At 40.6% G+C, this 16625-nt stretch overlaps 2 protein-coding genes across 3 annotated transcripts in view; one reads left to right on the forward strand and one right to left on the reverse strand.

Annotated features, from left to right (window-relative positions):
* LOC311048059 (aldo-keto reductase family 1 member D1-like) overlaps positions 1-8788 on the reverse strand; it is a gene marked incomplete at both ends in the record, with an annotated part of 79661 nt that extends 70873 nt beyond the window's left edge. For both annotated transcript variants that reach the window (XM_084061076.1, XM_084061075.1), the window contains 7 exons: positions 943-1108; positions 1981-2090; positions 2713-2835; positions 6709-6786; positions 6905-7021; positions 7624-7791; positions 8696-8788. In XM_084061076.1, coding sequence (XP_083917202.1) covers positions 943-1108; positions 1981-2090; positions 2713-2835; positions 6709-6786; positions 6905-7021; positions 7624-7791; positions 8696-8788 — 855 coding nt within the window. The remainder of the gene's footprint in view (positions 1-942; positions 1109-1980; positions 2091-2712; positions 2836-6708; positions 6787-6904; positions 7022-7623; positions 7792-8695) is intronic.
* Positions 8789-11468: 2680 nt separating this feature from the next.
* Positions 11469-16625, forward strand: part of LOC311048056 (transcription intermediary factor 1-alpha-like) — a 52396-nt gene continuing 47239 nt past the window's right edge. Inside the window, exons 1-2 of the mRNA XM_084061067.1 lie at positions 11469-11490; positions 11561-11902. Of these exons, the coding sequence (XP_083917193.1) occupies positions 11587-11902 (316 nt within the window). The 5' untranslated portion in view covers positions 11469-11490; positions 11561-11586. The remainder of the gene's footprint in view (positions 11491-11560; positions 11903-16625) is intronic.

The raw sequence follows: 16625 nt of genomic DNA on the forward strand, positions 1-16625 counted from the left end.
GCACGCACGCACGCACGCACGCACGCACGCACACGCGCGCGCGCACACACACACACACACACACACACACACACACACACACACACACACACACACACACACACAAAAAGCTCATCAGGAGCACTTAGGTGTTCTCAGTGTCTTGCTCAAGGACACTTCCAACACTAACCCAGGGGGAGCCAGTGTTCAGACAGACAGTGAGCGGGTGCTCACTGTCTGTCTGTCCTTGTCACCAACTGTCCTACTTCTGAGGTCAGCAAAGACCGGGGGGGTTGGAGGGGGAGGTGCATGTCAAAACCTCATCGTAAATCAATCATAAGCTGTCAACCTGTCAAGCTGTCACGGGCGTCATAAATCAGAGACAGATGTGCGTGCACATCTTCTGGCCAGCAGTGGCTCAGGAGGCAGGAGGCTTGGAGTCCTGGTTAGGAAGGCCTTGGAAGGTGTGTGTGTGTGTGTGTGTGTGTGTGTGTGTGTGTGTGTGTGTGTATGTGTGTGTGTGTGTGTGTGTGTGTGTGTGTGTGTGTGTGTGTGTGTGTGTGTGTGTGTGTGTGTGTGTGTGTGTGTGTGTGTGTGTGTGTATCTTTTGTAGTAAATATAATGTCATTTTGACAATGTGTATGGTAGAAGATTATGTTAATACAATATAAACTAACGCAATTGTGGTGGTTGTAGACATTTAAATACATTTAAATGTGGTCATCAGGAATGAGACCATAAATCAAACTATAAATCATGCCTGTCATCACATACACGTGCACGCACATGAACCCATGGGTACGACTTGCGCTCATGTGAATGCACACCACAGCTACAGAATAAGTAACCTCTCACTACAGTGAAAACATGCTTTGGCATGACGTTCCAGGGATGAAATCTCAAACACGTCATGCAGTCTTTATGCTGCTTAAAAGTTTAACAGGAATGCTCCACTGAACGTACCTGACCGTTGTGTTTGATCCGGTCAGGGTTGAAGCTTTTGGGGATGACCACCACTCCTCTCTGCACGTTGAAGCGCAGCGCCACCTGGGCACTACTCTTCTGGTACTTCTTCCCAATGGCCACGAGCAGCGCGTCTTCCAACAGGGGAGGACATTTTAGATTCACCCTATACAGGAGACAACACAAAACAGTAAACACCCATCCCTTAACACCAATGGTGGTCTAAAGCCCAGTCCACACCAATGATTCACAACGCAACAAGTTGCAACTGCAACCACTTCAAACCCAGGATAAACACATAAAAGCGTAATGAAACACGCAACAAAATCCCAAGAGTGCACCGACCAGGTCAATTCAGACCTGGTTGCTCACAGTGTGTTGCGATGCGACACGTTGTGAGCTTGTAGATCTGCTATGCAATTCTTTGGTGTGGACTGCTTGTGGACTAACTTCTGCAAGTAACTTGTAACTAAACTTTTCAAATAATTGTATAGTGGCAACGCAAAAAGAATACAATATTTGCCTCTGAGATGTAGTGGAGTAGAAATAGAAATGGAGTAGAAATATAAACCACTGATTACCACACCATTAATCTGAGTTCCCAGAAGTTTTCGCCAGCTCTCGCATACAAACGGGAGGGGCGAGGAACTTCTGGGCCAGAGCCCCGGTATTTGTGTGCGGGATGTTAGCTTACCGACGAGAGGCAAACAGCAGTACACAACAATGGCGGCCGCAATTTCTCAAGGAGAAATTGCTCCCCGTCGCTCCTATTTACATGCAACACCCAGTGCATGTGGATCCCGCCCCCTTTTCTTCATTGGCTGTTGATTTGAATCAGAACGCAGTGGCCACGCCCCTGCTGTACAGGCTCGGAGCGACGTCTCCCAGACTACCACACCATACCTCTGTGTTTGACATGTTATGCATGACATTTGAAAAACCTTTTCCTGAAACCTAGTTTATGTAAGTGCCCGTAAATAATGCCAAATACTACAACACAGAGATCAAAAGTTTTAAAGTCCATAGTGAGGACGGTACCATGAGGCATCTCTGGAGGTGCCGATGGGACTGTACCCTACGATGACGATGTCATTCTGACGACAGAACTCCAAGAGCTTCGGCTGTGTGAAGTATGGATGGCATTCAACCTGGATGAGGAAAATGCATGTAAATGCAATATCAATGTACTAGTGGGCTACATGCAGTGGTGGAAGATATTTTTCTTAAGTAAAAGTACCAATACCACCAATATAAAAATACTCTGTTTCAAGTAAAAGGCCTGTGTTCAAAATGTTAAGTAAAAGTACAAAAGTATTGGCATCAAAATATACTTAAAGTACCAAAAGTAAAAGTACTAAAATGTTTGAAAATAGCTGATCTACAAGTTCACAACGTGTCATGATGCGTTGTGAGCTTGTAGATCAGCTATTTTTAAATAGCCTATGTATAAAATAGGGCTTAATTAAGTGGTTAATGTATGTTTTATAATATAATGATTTATATCTGAAAAGTAACTAGTAACTAAAGTTTTCAAATAATTATAGTGGAGTAAAAGTTCAATATTTGCTTCTGGGATGTAATGGAGAAGAAGTAAAAGTATAGACAATTGTAAATACTCCAGTAAAGTAAAAGTACCTCAACATTTTACTTAAGTACTTGTACTTGAATAAGTGTACTTAGTTACTGTACACCACTGGTACACACAACTCACAAAGTTGTACTTAGTGAATTGTCCACAACGGTGTGGCTGAAAGAGAAGCAGCAGTGCACCTGGTTGGACACAGGCCTGTGTCTGAGACCTGGCTTGTTCAGCAGCAGCTCCAGCTGTCTGCGGTTGAAGTTGGACACTCCTATAGATCTGACCAGCCCTGCGTCTTTGCACGCCTCTAAAGCCTGTGGAGAGACAAACACATCATATCCTCATCAGAGATAAGCCGTGATGATAGACCTCGGGGCAGGGGCGTCATTTGGGGGTCGCAGCTAAGGGATGGCAATTGCCAGGACCTAGCATTTGCATTTAACCTCAAATTCAGTTCTTTCATGTTATTTTTCCTGAACTTTTTTCAAATACAATACCGTGACACACGTATGTTTTCAACCCTACTTTCATGTTAGGCAATCATTTTATTTGATTTAGTTAGTTCACACTACAGTCACAACACGTTGTGATGCTATGTGCTGTGAGCTTGTAAATCTGCTATTTCTGAAATAGGCTGAAGTGGCTGAAGTTTGCCACCCATTATTAGTTATTCTGAAATATAAAGATAAAACATGACAGAAAACAGAAGTTTTGAACATACATAATAAGTCTCTTATTGTCCTTGACACACTGAATCTATAACGGAGGCTTTTGCTAAGGCTATGCTGGTAACAGCATTTGGGTTTTGAGAAAACAGAGCTTACATTTTCAAAATATGTTCATACTTGGTTCAAATATTTGTTCACTTAAGTAGTAGATTAACGTAAACCATGATGTTGACCGGAGTATCCCAGGGTCTCTATACTAGGCTTCCTCCTTGTTTCCCTCGACACCAAATCTTTTCCCCAAAAATAGCTGTTCTACAAGCTCGCAGCACATCGAATGTTTGCCTCTTGGGACGGTAGGGTTCAAGTGGTTAAATATTCCCTATGTGTGCATGGAGCAGTTCTTCTGCATGCACGTGTATTTGATTTACAGGTAGTGAGTGATTTGCCATTTGACAAATTGACAGGCCGTGATTGGTTTACAACCGGATCAATTCATACACATTTACTGCAAAGTAAATGGCATGGGCCCTAGTCAACAAACAAATGTAAATGTAGTAGAGTGAAAAGAAAAGGTGTATGGAAATAGAAACTGTAGTGCTACAAAGTAACTAGGATACCAAGTATACTAAACATCAAACCAAGAATCTGTCTAAACATCATGCTATCTAAATTCTTAGCATTCTCAGCATTTGTGTACAGGCAAACAGTGTAACAGACCTACATAGCATACTGTACTGTATGTGAGCATAGCATAACATCTATCAACAAAAAAAAGGCAACATGAAGGAATGAGGAGTGCTAGGGCAGTGGTTCTCAAGATAGATGGATAGAACTTTTTTGTGTCCTGCACCACATGATGCCCAGCCCGCACGGGCTTACAAGACACTCACAAAATTAACATACACCAAGATGTCCACAAATAGAATACATAAACATATTGATTGTCCAGGCTGTGAGTTATGGATACATCATTCTCCAGCGCGACTGCCATGCCTTCTCTATGAATCTTCCTAAAACAAAAACGTCCTTAGTGAACAGCCAACTTAACATACAGTATTCAGACATCCAAAATACATCTGGATTCTTATCTTGGATTTTTTTCAAATAAACAATTTCTTACATCATTGTACACTGGACGGTGAAAACCCAAATGAAACTCATCCTCCACAACTCCCAGGTCACAAAGAGCACACAATCGCTCCGCCTCAGGAATGCCTGTATATCTACCCACCTCAACTGCCAGAGGGACCTCTGTCCTCTCTTTAGATGAAATGCAACATAGGGTTCAGTGATATAATCCTCTTTGAATTGATCATCATTTCTTAACTTTGCTTTTTTCCAAATGTCCACCGCCCATTGCTCCTGATGTAACATTGACAATTTATGTTTAACCGTATTTATATTACAATGAAGGTTATTCATAAAATATACATTTAAATCAAAGTGGGGTCCAGGGACTCCCAGGGGTCCTTTGGAGGGGGTTCCAAGTGGGTTACCAGCCAAACTAGTTAATAGCATCAATATCATTTTACAATTTAGACATTTAGTTGATGCTCTTAAACAGAGTGACTTACAATAAGCAAGGTAAACACGTACATCTTAATGCATAGAGAGAGTGTATAGTGCCTCAGTAAACTAGGATCACAAGTAGACTCAACACTTACCCACTATTATATACTAGGCTATTCAAAAGAAGCCAATCTACAAGCTTTGTGAGATTGTAGATTAGCTATTTTCAAATAATTGTTATTTTCTTTTTTACATTTTGAATAATTTTGAAAAGGTTTAACAAAAATCTTCTCTTATGGGGGTCACTGGCACAAGGTCCTTTCAAATGGGGTTTTGCAGCCAAATACATATCAATTTGGGGGTCCGTGACATTGAAAACGTTTCTGCACGAGGGAGTGAGGTAGAGTTCACTCTGAAGGGTGAGCTGGGGGGTGAGGGATGGTTTGACCCGGTCATAAATCAACCTGTCAACCTGTCAAATGGCAGGGGGGGGGGTCATAAATCACTCACCTGTCATTCAAATTCACATGCACGTGGGTGAACACTGGGGCCATTTCATTGAATACTCACTGATACGCATTTATGCAACCATTCATACACTACTCTTTCTTCCTTTTAACACACAAACGTTTTTTTCCCGTTTGATCCAATACTTTTAACTTGGTTTTCCGTGGAACATGGTTGTGTTGTGTTTTTGTGTTGTTTGTAGTCTATGTAATTTATTAAGATATACCTAAATACTAATATCCTTGTATATTTTTATTTTGTGAAATACATAAGTATACGTACATTTCGTTTGTATCTGTATTTTACATTTTATTTGATTGGTGTCAAGTGGGTTAATATTGAGTATTAATTATCTAGGAATCTTTTCCCTAAAATCCAAAGTTTCATAACACCTACTGTAACAACATTTCAAAGAATGAAAACATGTTTGTTCAATAAAGATGGTTTTATTAACAATGAGTCAAGTGCAGCATTTTAATAACACCATTGGCTTTGATGCTTTGTTCATACTGCCCAGACTTATTTCACAGTTTTGCTCTCTGCTTCTTTCCTGTCAATAAGGGTTTTAGATACCACTGCTTTTTTTCTCCTCATCTTCAAACCATAGTGTTGTGACTCTGATCAGGGTGGTGTTGAGTGTGTATAAGCTTTTGACTCAGGAGTTTGAACAAACAATAGTAATTCTTAACTCTTAAATTCAATCAATTAAATGTATTATCTTATTTGATGGTCTTTTTTTTTACTTCTGGTCTTTCCTCTAAAATGAAGAAGTTACAGATTTAGATGTAATAGTGTATGGTATTTTAAAATGTTCACATGCTACAGAGGTGGAAAAGTATGTATATGGCTCATAGACTTCACAAGACATTCTCATAATGTGATGTCAGAAAATGAAAGACGTTCAGTTTATGTTGACGTGTTGATGTGTGTACAGTACATGGCCTTTCCATTTTTGTGTCATTTTTCATCTAATGTCCTACTGAAAACATAAAAACTGTGAATGTTCTCATTTCATCCCGCCTTCAGTAAAGCCTCTATACAGTAATAGCAGTCCTCAGGTTAATGTAGGCTACCGTCCACCACTGCATATGACAACGTATGCAATAGGCTCTATGCACAGCAGCCATATTGGAAAGAAATTGGGCCTCTTCTTACTTTTTTCACAGGTGTTACCAATAATACTAATGAAGGCTCTGTTCCATTCTGGTCAGAGTGCTGATATCGTGCATGTTAGCTCACTAGAAACACTCCATTTTGGTTCCCAAATGGCCCCTTATGGTGGGTGCTTACGGGTCCATTTGGTTCCATTTGTACACTCTCAGAGTTATGGGGGTCCTTGAAAATAAGACAACCACTATGCCACACTAAATGGAACAGAGCCTTAATTAGTGGCATTGGTAACACCTGTGAAGGAAGTAAGAAGAGGCCCAATTTCTTTCCAATATGGCTGCTGTGCATAGAGCCTATTGGGCTTTTAAGGTGTTAAATCCAAGCAGAACTCACCTCCCAGGTAGCACACAGGTCTGTATGGTGGTAGATATATTTGCCATTCTTGTCTTTAGGATAGAAATCATTGCCAGGCTGCAGTATAAACACAGACACAATGTTATGACACACACTGCATTGGTTACTTTCAATATATTACTGACAAAAAAACAACATGTTTTCATCCAATGGTGTGCAGATGTACAGTACAAACCTTGAAGGCCATAGGAAGCTCAATTATGTAGAGGTCTATATAGTCTAATTTCAGGGCCTTTAATGTCTGTTCCAATGCTGGCCTAACCATCTCTGGTGGATGGAAAGTATTCCACAGCTGAGAGAAGACACATAAAAGAGGACATTAAAATGAACTTAAGCAGATCACAGGATACATATTATTTCCACATAACAATTCAAACATAACGTGGCCGCAAAAGACAGTTTTTATTGTCAGTTGCACCAGAACAGTATACCAGTAGTAATAGGTGGGAGGTGGGGAGGTGGGTGGTTGGTTGGATGGTTGGAAGGGTGGGCGGAATAAAGAAACAATAATTAAATATATGACAAAACTATAAATTAGATAAAGACTTAAATTCTGCCAATCAATAATAGTAGAAGTATCAGTGGTAGTAATAGTAAAAGTAAAAGTTTTAGTGGTAGTAGTAGTAATACTAGAAGTATCAATGGTACAGTAATACAGTAGTTAGTGATAGTAGTAGCTGTATATGACAGAATATCTTCTCTGTCGGGTGGAAACCTCACCAAAACTGTTACTTTTCCGGATTCAAATTCAAAAGCATCAATAGCAGCAGATCTACAAGCTCAAAACGCGTCACTTCGCGCCACGTTTCGAGCTTGTGGATCTGCTACTTTTGATGCTTTTGCGTGACGCTGTTTGACAAATAGGTTATCAATTTACGAAAAAACACAAAGTACCTTCCCACAGTAGAAGATGTCTTGTCGTTTGACAGTTCCATCGTCTATCTTGTCTCTGATGGCCTGACCCACTTCATGCTCATTGAAGTACACCAAGGCCCCATCAAAGTGCCTGTAGCCCGCATCTATTGCCAGCTTCACACACTGCCTGGCAGTGCCTTTGGGTGTCTGTCAAAACCCCCAAAAACACGTCAAATATTCATATTTTGAATTCCTGGTGACTAAAACATATAGTTTTAATTGATGAAAAGCTAAAAGCATTGGTGTGTGTATCTTTCTGCTCTTTGAGGTGTTCTAGTATTTCTTAGTTTTTGTACCACTTACTTTCCTTATTTACTATAATAAATATGAAGAACATATGTTTCAGTCAGTACAAAATATAAATTAAGCACTACATGTGCTCTCAGCCAAACCAATTCCCAATGTTATTCCATGCTGAGTTGGAATGGAAGGCAATTCCCAGGTGTAAAGCTACACAAACCAGAAAAGGCAAGTTATACTTTAGACTATACGACCTGCACTGTAATAGTTTTTGTTGCTGACAAAACAGATTAAATCCACAATTAGGGCTGCTGACAGATTGGACTTAAGTACCCAGCAAGATCGTTTACTGCGTATGTGATCTTTTATGAGGACGTTCATGGACGCCTGCCAATGTATGTTAAATTGTATACCATTAGTAAATGTATTCATTAGGTAGCCTAGACATTGATTCATTTAGGGTGAACAATTTTGAGAAGGGCTATTTTCAGATAGGCTATCTTTGAGAATGTATGTTCCTGTTTGCTACCTATTCAGACATTCCTGATGAGTTCCTCATGTTAATGTTTCCCTTGACGATGACTAGGAGTGCAACAGTTAATCGAGCTAATCGATTTAATCAATTATAATTTAAAAAAATCGGTTATAGCTCGATTACAAGTTCAATTGTACTTGAAATAATGTACTTGTAAATGTTGTTTTCTGGTATTCACTTTAGCAATATGAATCGCACCGCTTCTACACTGGAGTTCAAATATTTGCATGTTATTATTATCATCAATATTTACAACTCTCTCTCTCTCTCTCTCACCGTCCTGGGGTCCCCGTAGGTGCCTAATCCGAGCAGAGGAATACGATTGCCATCACTCAGAGGAACAGTATGGTTTTGTGCCGTCACATCCATCATGTGTGTGAATGCAATGCAGAGCTGCCAGAGGCTACACAAGCCTGCCTCTCGCTATCTATATTCCCTAATGAGTGATGTATTAAGCAAACAAACAAACCTTTGAACTTGATTGCAAACGCCATCCTCTGCAGTGGTGTAAAGTAACTAAGTACATTTACTCATTAATGTAATAATTAAACTTAATACTAAACTTAATTTAGTACAATTTTGAGTTTTTTTTTTTTTTTACTTTACTGGAGTATTTCCAATTTTCAATGCTTTTACTTCTACTCCACTACATCTCTGAGGGTAAATGTTGTACTTTTACTCCACTACAATTATTTGAAAACCTTATACTAGTTACTTTTCAGAGTTAGGTTTGTATTACTAAACATACATTAACCACTTATAAGCCCTCTATATATTTTGGCTATTTGAAAATAGCCGATCCACAAGCTCACAACGCGTCACATCGCAGCGATGTGAGCTTGTAGATCGGCTATTTTCAAAAGATTTGTATACATTTTGAAAACTTGAAATGGGACATGCTGCATAATGAGTACTTTTAGTTTTGGTACTTCAAGTACATTTTGATACCAATGCGTTCGGTACTTTTACTAAAGTAAATTCTGAATACCAGACTTTTACTTGTAACAGAGTATTTCTACATGGTATTGATACTTTTACTCAAGTAAAAAACGTCAGTACTTCTTCCACCACTGCTCCTGCGCCCCAAGTAGCTCAACTGCTCTCTTGTAACATTGGTGTTGAGAAAAGGTATAAATAAAGCAAATTCTATAACCACAGTCCACAAATCATATAGCAAAAAGCAGTGGTTCTCAAAGTGGGGTCCGGGAACCTCCAGGGGTCCTTGCGGAGGGGGTTCCATTTGGTTTCATTTTACGCTCTCAAGAGTTAAATTATTATTAAACATCTGTATTACGTAATTCAATAATTGTTATTTTGATCAACATTTGCCTGTCATCTCTCCTATGGTACCAACATCAATACAGCATGGATGGAATATCATCCAACGACAACAAAATATTCTATTCTTAAGTTTTTGGGTCTGAGAGTCTAAATCTCATCAAATGGTGGTTCGGTGGCTCAAATGCCAAATAAATAATGGACCTTGATTTGAAAAGGGTTGAAAACCATTGCTAGAGTGTTTTTTCAGTAACAGGGGTCTCCTCGTCTCTCCAGCTCTTTAGTAAACAGAACATAGGCCTACATGTTCAGGTGGGACCAATTTGATCTAATAAGGACAGAGAACTCATAGAGGACACAGGATAAACACGTGAAACTGGAAACGTTGAACCAAAACAATGATGAAGTGACCACATTGGAACTGGAACGAACACAAGCTGATAAATGATCGCTGTGGGATTCTCTCTCCTGATTGGATGATTCTGTTTTTTTTCCTCCTTTTTTTTTTTACCCACCTGCAAATATTTTCTGTTTACCAGCTAGAAATGGAACACTATGCATTGAAGCTGATAGATGGGTAGTCTTTCCTGACTGGATGAAATACATTGGTGACCCACCTGAAAAAATCTGTTCTGTGCTCTCGAGCTGGAGAGACAGAGAGGTTATTGAACAAACACATAGCAATGATCACAATATATAGAGCTTTAAATTGTTAACAAAATAGTTTTTGTTTTAACGCAGGTCGCAGGGGTCAGATGAATGGGCTGTGTGCATTTTCAGAGCATTTTTATCTTAATGATCAATCAATCGATCAATGAATTGTGCTCTGGCTACTGACTAGGATCAATGGTCAATGGTAGGATCAATGTAGCCTGGCATTGGCCAGACTGATAACGTGGACTGGATTCACTCTCACGTAGTAGTGAGTCCACGTTATCAGTCTGGCCAATGCCAGGCTAGGATCAATGATCAATGATCAACTAACATCAGTAGGCCTATACACGTTCTTATTGATCAGTATCACAATAAAAAACACATTTCCCAAGATTTTAAAGAAGGAAAAAACATTTATTTTGTCACATTACCTATACAAGTTCTTATTTATCAGTATCACAATAAAAATCACATTTCCCAAGATTTTAAAGTAGAAAACAACTTTTATTTTGTCACATTAGCTCAGTCATATCATGAATAAAATCGTAGTGTGTTTCGCCAATTATTTGGGGGACCCGACCCACTTGCAACATCCTCACGTCCCACCAAGTGGGCCCCGGCCCACAGGTTGAGAACCGCAGGGTTGAACGTCCCTCCTATCACAGTGCACTGTGTTTGACCCCGCCCCCGTCTCGTACCGCATCGTGCGGTGCTCAAAAAATGATCATTATTATGTAGCCAGATCCACGCACAACAAAACGCACAGATCTCTGTACCTAGACTACAAACGAAACCTCAAAGCACTGCTGTATTGTAATCAGTATATTGTTTATATTACTCGCTGCATGTTTGTCTGCATGATCGTTTTATGAACTGAAGCGAAGGGAGCATTTTTCTCAAAGGCTTTAAAAAACGTTTTTTTTTGCTGCGAAAAAACACGGATCTGTGCAGGAAAAAAGGAGTGAATCTTAAATGGATGCATGGATGGATGGAGGGAGGTGTAATCTGTGAAGGATTTAGGAGAGAGAGATGCATCTTCTTACTCTTCTGGCTCGCTGACTTGCCTTGCTTGGCAGTCAGTCAGTCAGTGTGTGGATATTAATGTTTTGCAAGGAGGCGACATCATCATAAAGCAACGTGTGTTGGATGTAACAAGAACGTATGACATAGATGTCAAGTAGGACGGCATCCTCATAAAGCAACGTGCAGCTTAAGGTTGGGTGTAAACTGTAAAGATGGATGTGGGAGGAGAACACCATGCACTCCTGGACTCCCTGGATGCTGTGATCATAGTGGAGAATGAAGCGGAGAGCATGCCCGTGCACGGCGACAACGATGAGGAGAACATGAAGTCCATCGGCGGGGTGTCCAGTAGTCTGAGCCTGCTGGACCACTGTCCTGTTTGCCACTTGAACTTCCACAGCAGGGAGCCCAAACTTCTACCGTGTCTGCATTCCTTCTGTAAGAAATGCTTGCCTTCTGCCTCCAGGAACCTGGCCATGGCTGATCCGCCCCCAAACTCCCATCAGATTGAGGGCAACACCAAACCACGTGAGTCATTTGTTTACAAAATAGTAGTCATATTTAGGTGATGATTTTGTGAAAGACTCAGTGATGGAAGAAGTACTCACTATTTCCCTATTGTAGAAATACTCTGTTACAAGTGTCACCCGCAGGTTCATTACACAAGTAACAGTCCTGTGTTCAAAATTACTTGAGTAAAAGTACACATGTATTGGTATCAAAATGTACTTAAAGTATCAAAATGAGATGCAGAATGTCCAATTTCACAAGTTTTTCAAATGTATAAAATGTATACAAAGCTTCTTATTAGCGTTTATGTGTCAAACAATGTCGCCTCCCGGGTTGCCAGATCCTGTGCGCATATCCCCCCACGGATGCGTCGACCGGGTATGGTCTAGTAGAGTTAACTTCAGGAGGGGTCTCCCCATCTCTCCAGCTCTTTTAGTAAACAGAAAATGGTGCCAGGTGCCTCAGGCCATACTTTTCGTTTTAGCCATAAAATATCACTTACACTACCTTTAAACCTGCGCTCTTCCTTCCACCATTTTGCAACAGAGTGTATGCTTGTGAAAGACAATGTACTGTCTGGGAGACAGACATGCTGTGCGTGGACTGGCTTGTCTGACTGCATGTCTGTCTGTACTGTCTGGGAGACAGACATGCTGTGCGTGGACTGGCTTGTCTGACTCCATGTCTGTCTGTCATCTTCTCACACATTCTTCATGTTGCAACTTGAGGAATGGAGGCCAACTGTGAATTACTGCTGTTCCCACCATTATCCCGTCACACTAGTGCAGTCCTTTTACTCCACTGATTCTCAACGTTTTTCATTTCAAGGACCCCCAGTTTGATATGCATTTGGCCAGGGGTCTTCAACAGGGGGTCAGAGCTACTATAGGGGGTCCGCCAAATCTTTGTGTGATAGAATTTCGTTTTTTTTACATTAACCACTTGAACCCTAGAATTCCTTTTCTGAGGGGAACATTAGCCGAAAATAGCAGATCTACAAGCTCTCAACGCCTCGCGCTGCCCTTTCAATTTCCCTGGAATGCCAATTTCCCTGTGACATATATACGAATGGAACCAAATGGACGGGTCCGTTAAGGGTCCATTTGGTTCCATTCGTACACTCTCAGAGTTACAGACCTGGCTGTAAGTGTCCATTTGGAACCCCTGCAAGTAACGCATAGGGTCCCCGTACCTCACTTTGAGAACCACTACAGTAATATATATGCAATACTGTATGTGTGATTGAATTTATGTTTATCAACTAGAACCAGGAGACCTGGTACTGCCAGACCCCTAGTGGTTGGAATCTGAATGGCCGGACTTCGCATGACGTGTGTGCAGAGGAAAAGAGGGACAGGGAAAGAGGGAAAGAGGGACAGGAAAAGAGGGAAAGAGGGACAGACCGACAAAGCCTCATGTAGGCCGACCCTCTGGGTCTGGCAAAAATTATAATGAAGGCCAAGGGTTATTACGGGGACAGAGCTCTGCTCTGTACACGTATTGTTATTGGCAGTATTCTGTCACTTCTTCTTCTTCTTCTTCTTCTTCTGCCACTTTTCGCAGTTCTGGCTGAACCGTGCAGTCGGTTTTTACGAAACTCGGCCATATGGTAGATGGTCATGAAAAACGATCAAAAAATAATTCTCACAATCTTTCGTCCAAAGGTGGCGCTATAGCACTCAATTGAAAATGCCAACTTTGACCAGGTACAACTCATGCCCTGTTTGACCTACAGCCATGAAACTTGGATACACATATGCGTCTCCTCATGCTGAACAACTTTCACACTCTGACTTTTGACCTCTGACCTTTAGATCTCCCACCATTTTGAATTATATGAAAAACAGTCATTGGCTCCTAACTTCTGCATTTTTTCACTTATGGAAAATCCGTTGGAAATTTTTGTAGGCAGTGGTCCAAAGTTCAAGTGTTAAACGTTTCGTGCAGATTGCTCAAAAATCCCAGGAGGAGATAGATTTTAACTATTACAGTTTTATGAAAATTATTCATCTGTGCCTAAAACATACATGCAGACTCACATTTCTTTGAAACTTTGCAGAAATGTACAGGGTCATTCCAAATATCACTGAAACCAATCTCACTCCAATTGGCCAAAGAGGGGCGCTATAGCAATTTTTTGAAAAGGCAGACTTTAAACAGGCATAAGTCATGCCTCGTTTGGCCGAAAGTCGTGAAACTTGCTTACACATGTGCCTTGACTCATGAGGAACACACGTATCGATTTGACCATTAAGCTCCGCCCTTAGATTTTCCGCAATTTTGAGCAGTTTGAAAAATACTTGTTTTTGCCAGTTCTGGCTTAACCGTGCATACGCTTTTTACGAAATTCGGCCATATGGTAGATGCTCATGAAAAACTACCAAGAAATAATTCTCACACTCATTCGTCAAAGGGTGGCGCTATAGCACTCAATTGAAAGTGCCAACTTTGAACAGGTACAACTCATGCCCTGTTTGACCTACAAACATGAAACTTCGATACACACATGCGTCTCTTCATGCCCGACAACTTTCGTGGTCTGACTTTTGACCTCTGACCTTTAGATCGCCCACCATTTTGAATTATATGAAAAACAGCCATTGGCTCATAACTTCTGCATTTTTTCACTTATGGAAAATCCGCCGCTTTTGTTTTGTCAGCAAAGGTCCTAAATTCATGTGTAAAATGTTTTGTGCAGATTACTCAAAAATCCCAGGAGGAAATAGATTTTAACTATTGCAGTTTTATGAAAATTATTCATCTGCCCCTAACACATACATGCAAGACTCACATTTCTTTGAAACGTTGCAGTAATGTAGAGAGTCATTCCAAATATCACTGAAACCAATCTCACTCCAATTGGCCAAAGGGGGGCGCTATAGCAATTTTTTGAAAATGCAGACTTTAAACAGGCAAAAGTCATGCCTCGTTTGGCCGAAAGTCTTGAAACTTGCTTACACTTGTGCCTTGACTCATGAGGAACACATCTATCGCTTTGACCAGTAAGCTCCGCCCTTAGATTGTCCGCAATTTTGAGCAGTTTGAAAAACACTTAAACCCAGGATTTTTCAGCTATTTGCGTGAAACTGTATCATCTGTGTGATCTCCTTTTTCACAGTTACTTGTCTGTTGGGCCAATGGCGTCTCCCTTAAATGAATTCCTCACAATCTCAAGGTCGCCAGTTCAAGCCTCACTTGATGCAGACTTAATTTAAGTTGAATTGCAAACAACATGACTGTATCAATGAATACATGTGCAAATGGTAAAGATAACCTGAAATGCTTATTTGAGAGTACGTTTTTTCAACGTATGACATACTTCATTCTGAAAATAGCTGATCTACAATCTCACAACTTTTCAAGGTTTGTGAGCTTGTAGATCGGCTACTTTCACTAGTTTTGGTTCTGAGGAGATGTACAATTTCTTCATTGGTAAATGGTTTGTGAACGAGTGATCTTAGTGTTAGTGAAACAGGGGCTTGGTTCATGAAAGAAGGCAAGAGTTTATGATCTTCAACAAACAATATCAGCCTGGACAAAGCTATAGCACTATAGGTAGTGTTGCAGCCTATTAGTCTGAAGGTTGAGAGTTCGAATCCTGTTAATGGCAGTAGGTTGAGATGTCCAATCAAACCATTATGTTTCCATCTCTCTCTCTCATCAATCTATTGTTTCCATGTCACTCTCTCTCTCTCTTCAATCTATTCCGTTTCCATGTCTCTCTCTCTCTCTATTCACTGGCCCCGTATTATCGCTGCTTGCAGCTATATTTACGGGGACAGAGCTCTGCTCTGTACACGTATTGTTATTGGCAGTATTCTGTCACTTCTTCTTCTTCTTCTTCTTCTTCTTCTTCTTCTTCTGCCACTTTTCGCAGTTCTGGCTGAACCGCGCTGTCGCTTTTTACGAAACTCGGCCATATGGTAGATGGTCATGAAAAACGATCAAAAAAGAATTCTCACAATATTTCGTCCAAAGGTGGCGCTATAGCACTCAATTGAAAATGCCAACTTTGACCAGGTACAACTCATGCCCTGTTTGACCTACAGCCATGAAACTTGGATACACATATGCGTCTCCTCATGCTGAACAACTTTCACCCTCTGACTTTTGACCTCTGACCTTTAGATCTCCCACCATTTTGAATTATATGAAAAACAGCCATTGGCTCCTAACTTCTGCATTTTTTCACTTATGGAAAATCCGTTGGAAATTTTTGTAGGCAGTGGTCCAAGGTTCAAGTGCTAAACGTTTCGTGCAGATTGCTCAAAAATCCCAGGAGGAGATAGATTTTAACTATTACAGTTTTATGAAAATTATTCATCTGTGCCTAAAACATACATGCAGACTCACATTTCTTTGAAACTTTGCAGAAATGTACAGGGTCATTCCAAATATCACTGAAACCAATCTTACTCCAATTGGCCAAAAGGGGGCGCTATAGCAATTTTTTGAAAAGGCAGACTTTAAACAGGCATAAGTCATGCCTCGTTTGGCCGAAAGTCGTGAAACTTGCTTACACATGTGCCTTGACTCATGAGGAACACACGTATCGATTTGACCATTAAGCTCCGCCCTTAGATTTTCCGCAATTTTGAGCAGTTTGAAAAATACTTGTTTTTGCCAGTTCTGGCTTAACCGTGCATACGCTTTTTACGAAACTCGGCCATATGGTAGATGCTCATGAAAAACTACCAAGAAATAATTCTCACACTCATTCGTCAAAGGGTGGCGCTATAGC

Source organism: Gymnoscopelus microlampas (assembly GCF_963454915.1).
Source record: "Gymnoscopelus microlampas genome assembly, chromosome: 6".
NCBI lineage: Eukaryota > Metazoa > Chordata > Actinopteri > Myctophiformes > Myctophidae > Gymnoscopelus > Gymnoscopelus microlampas.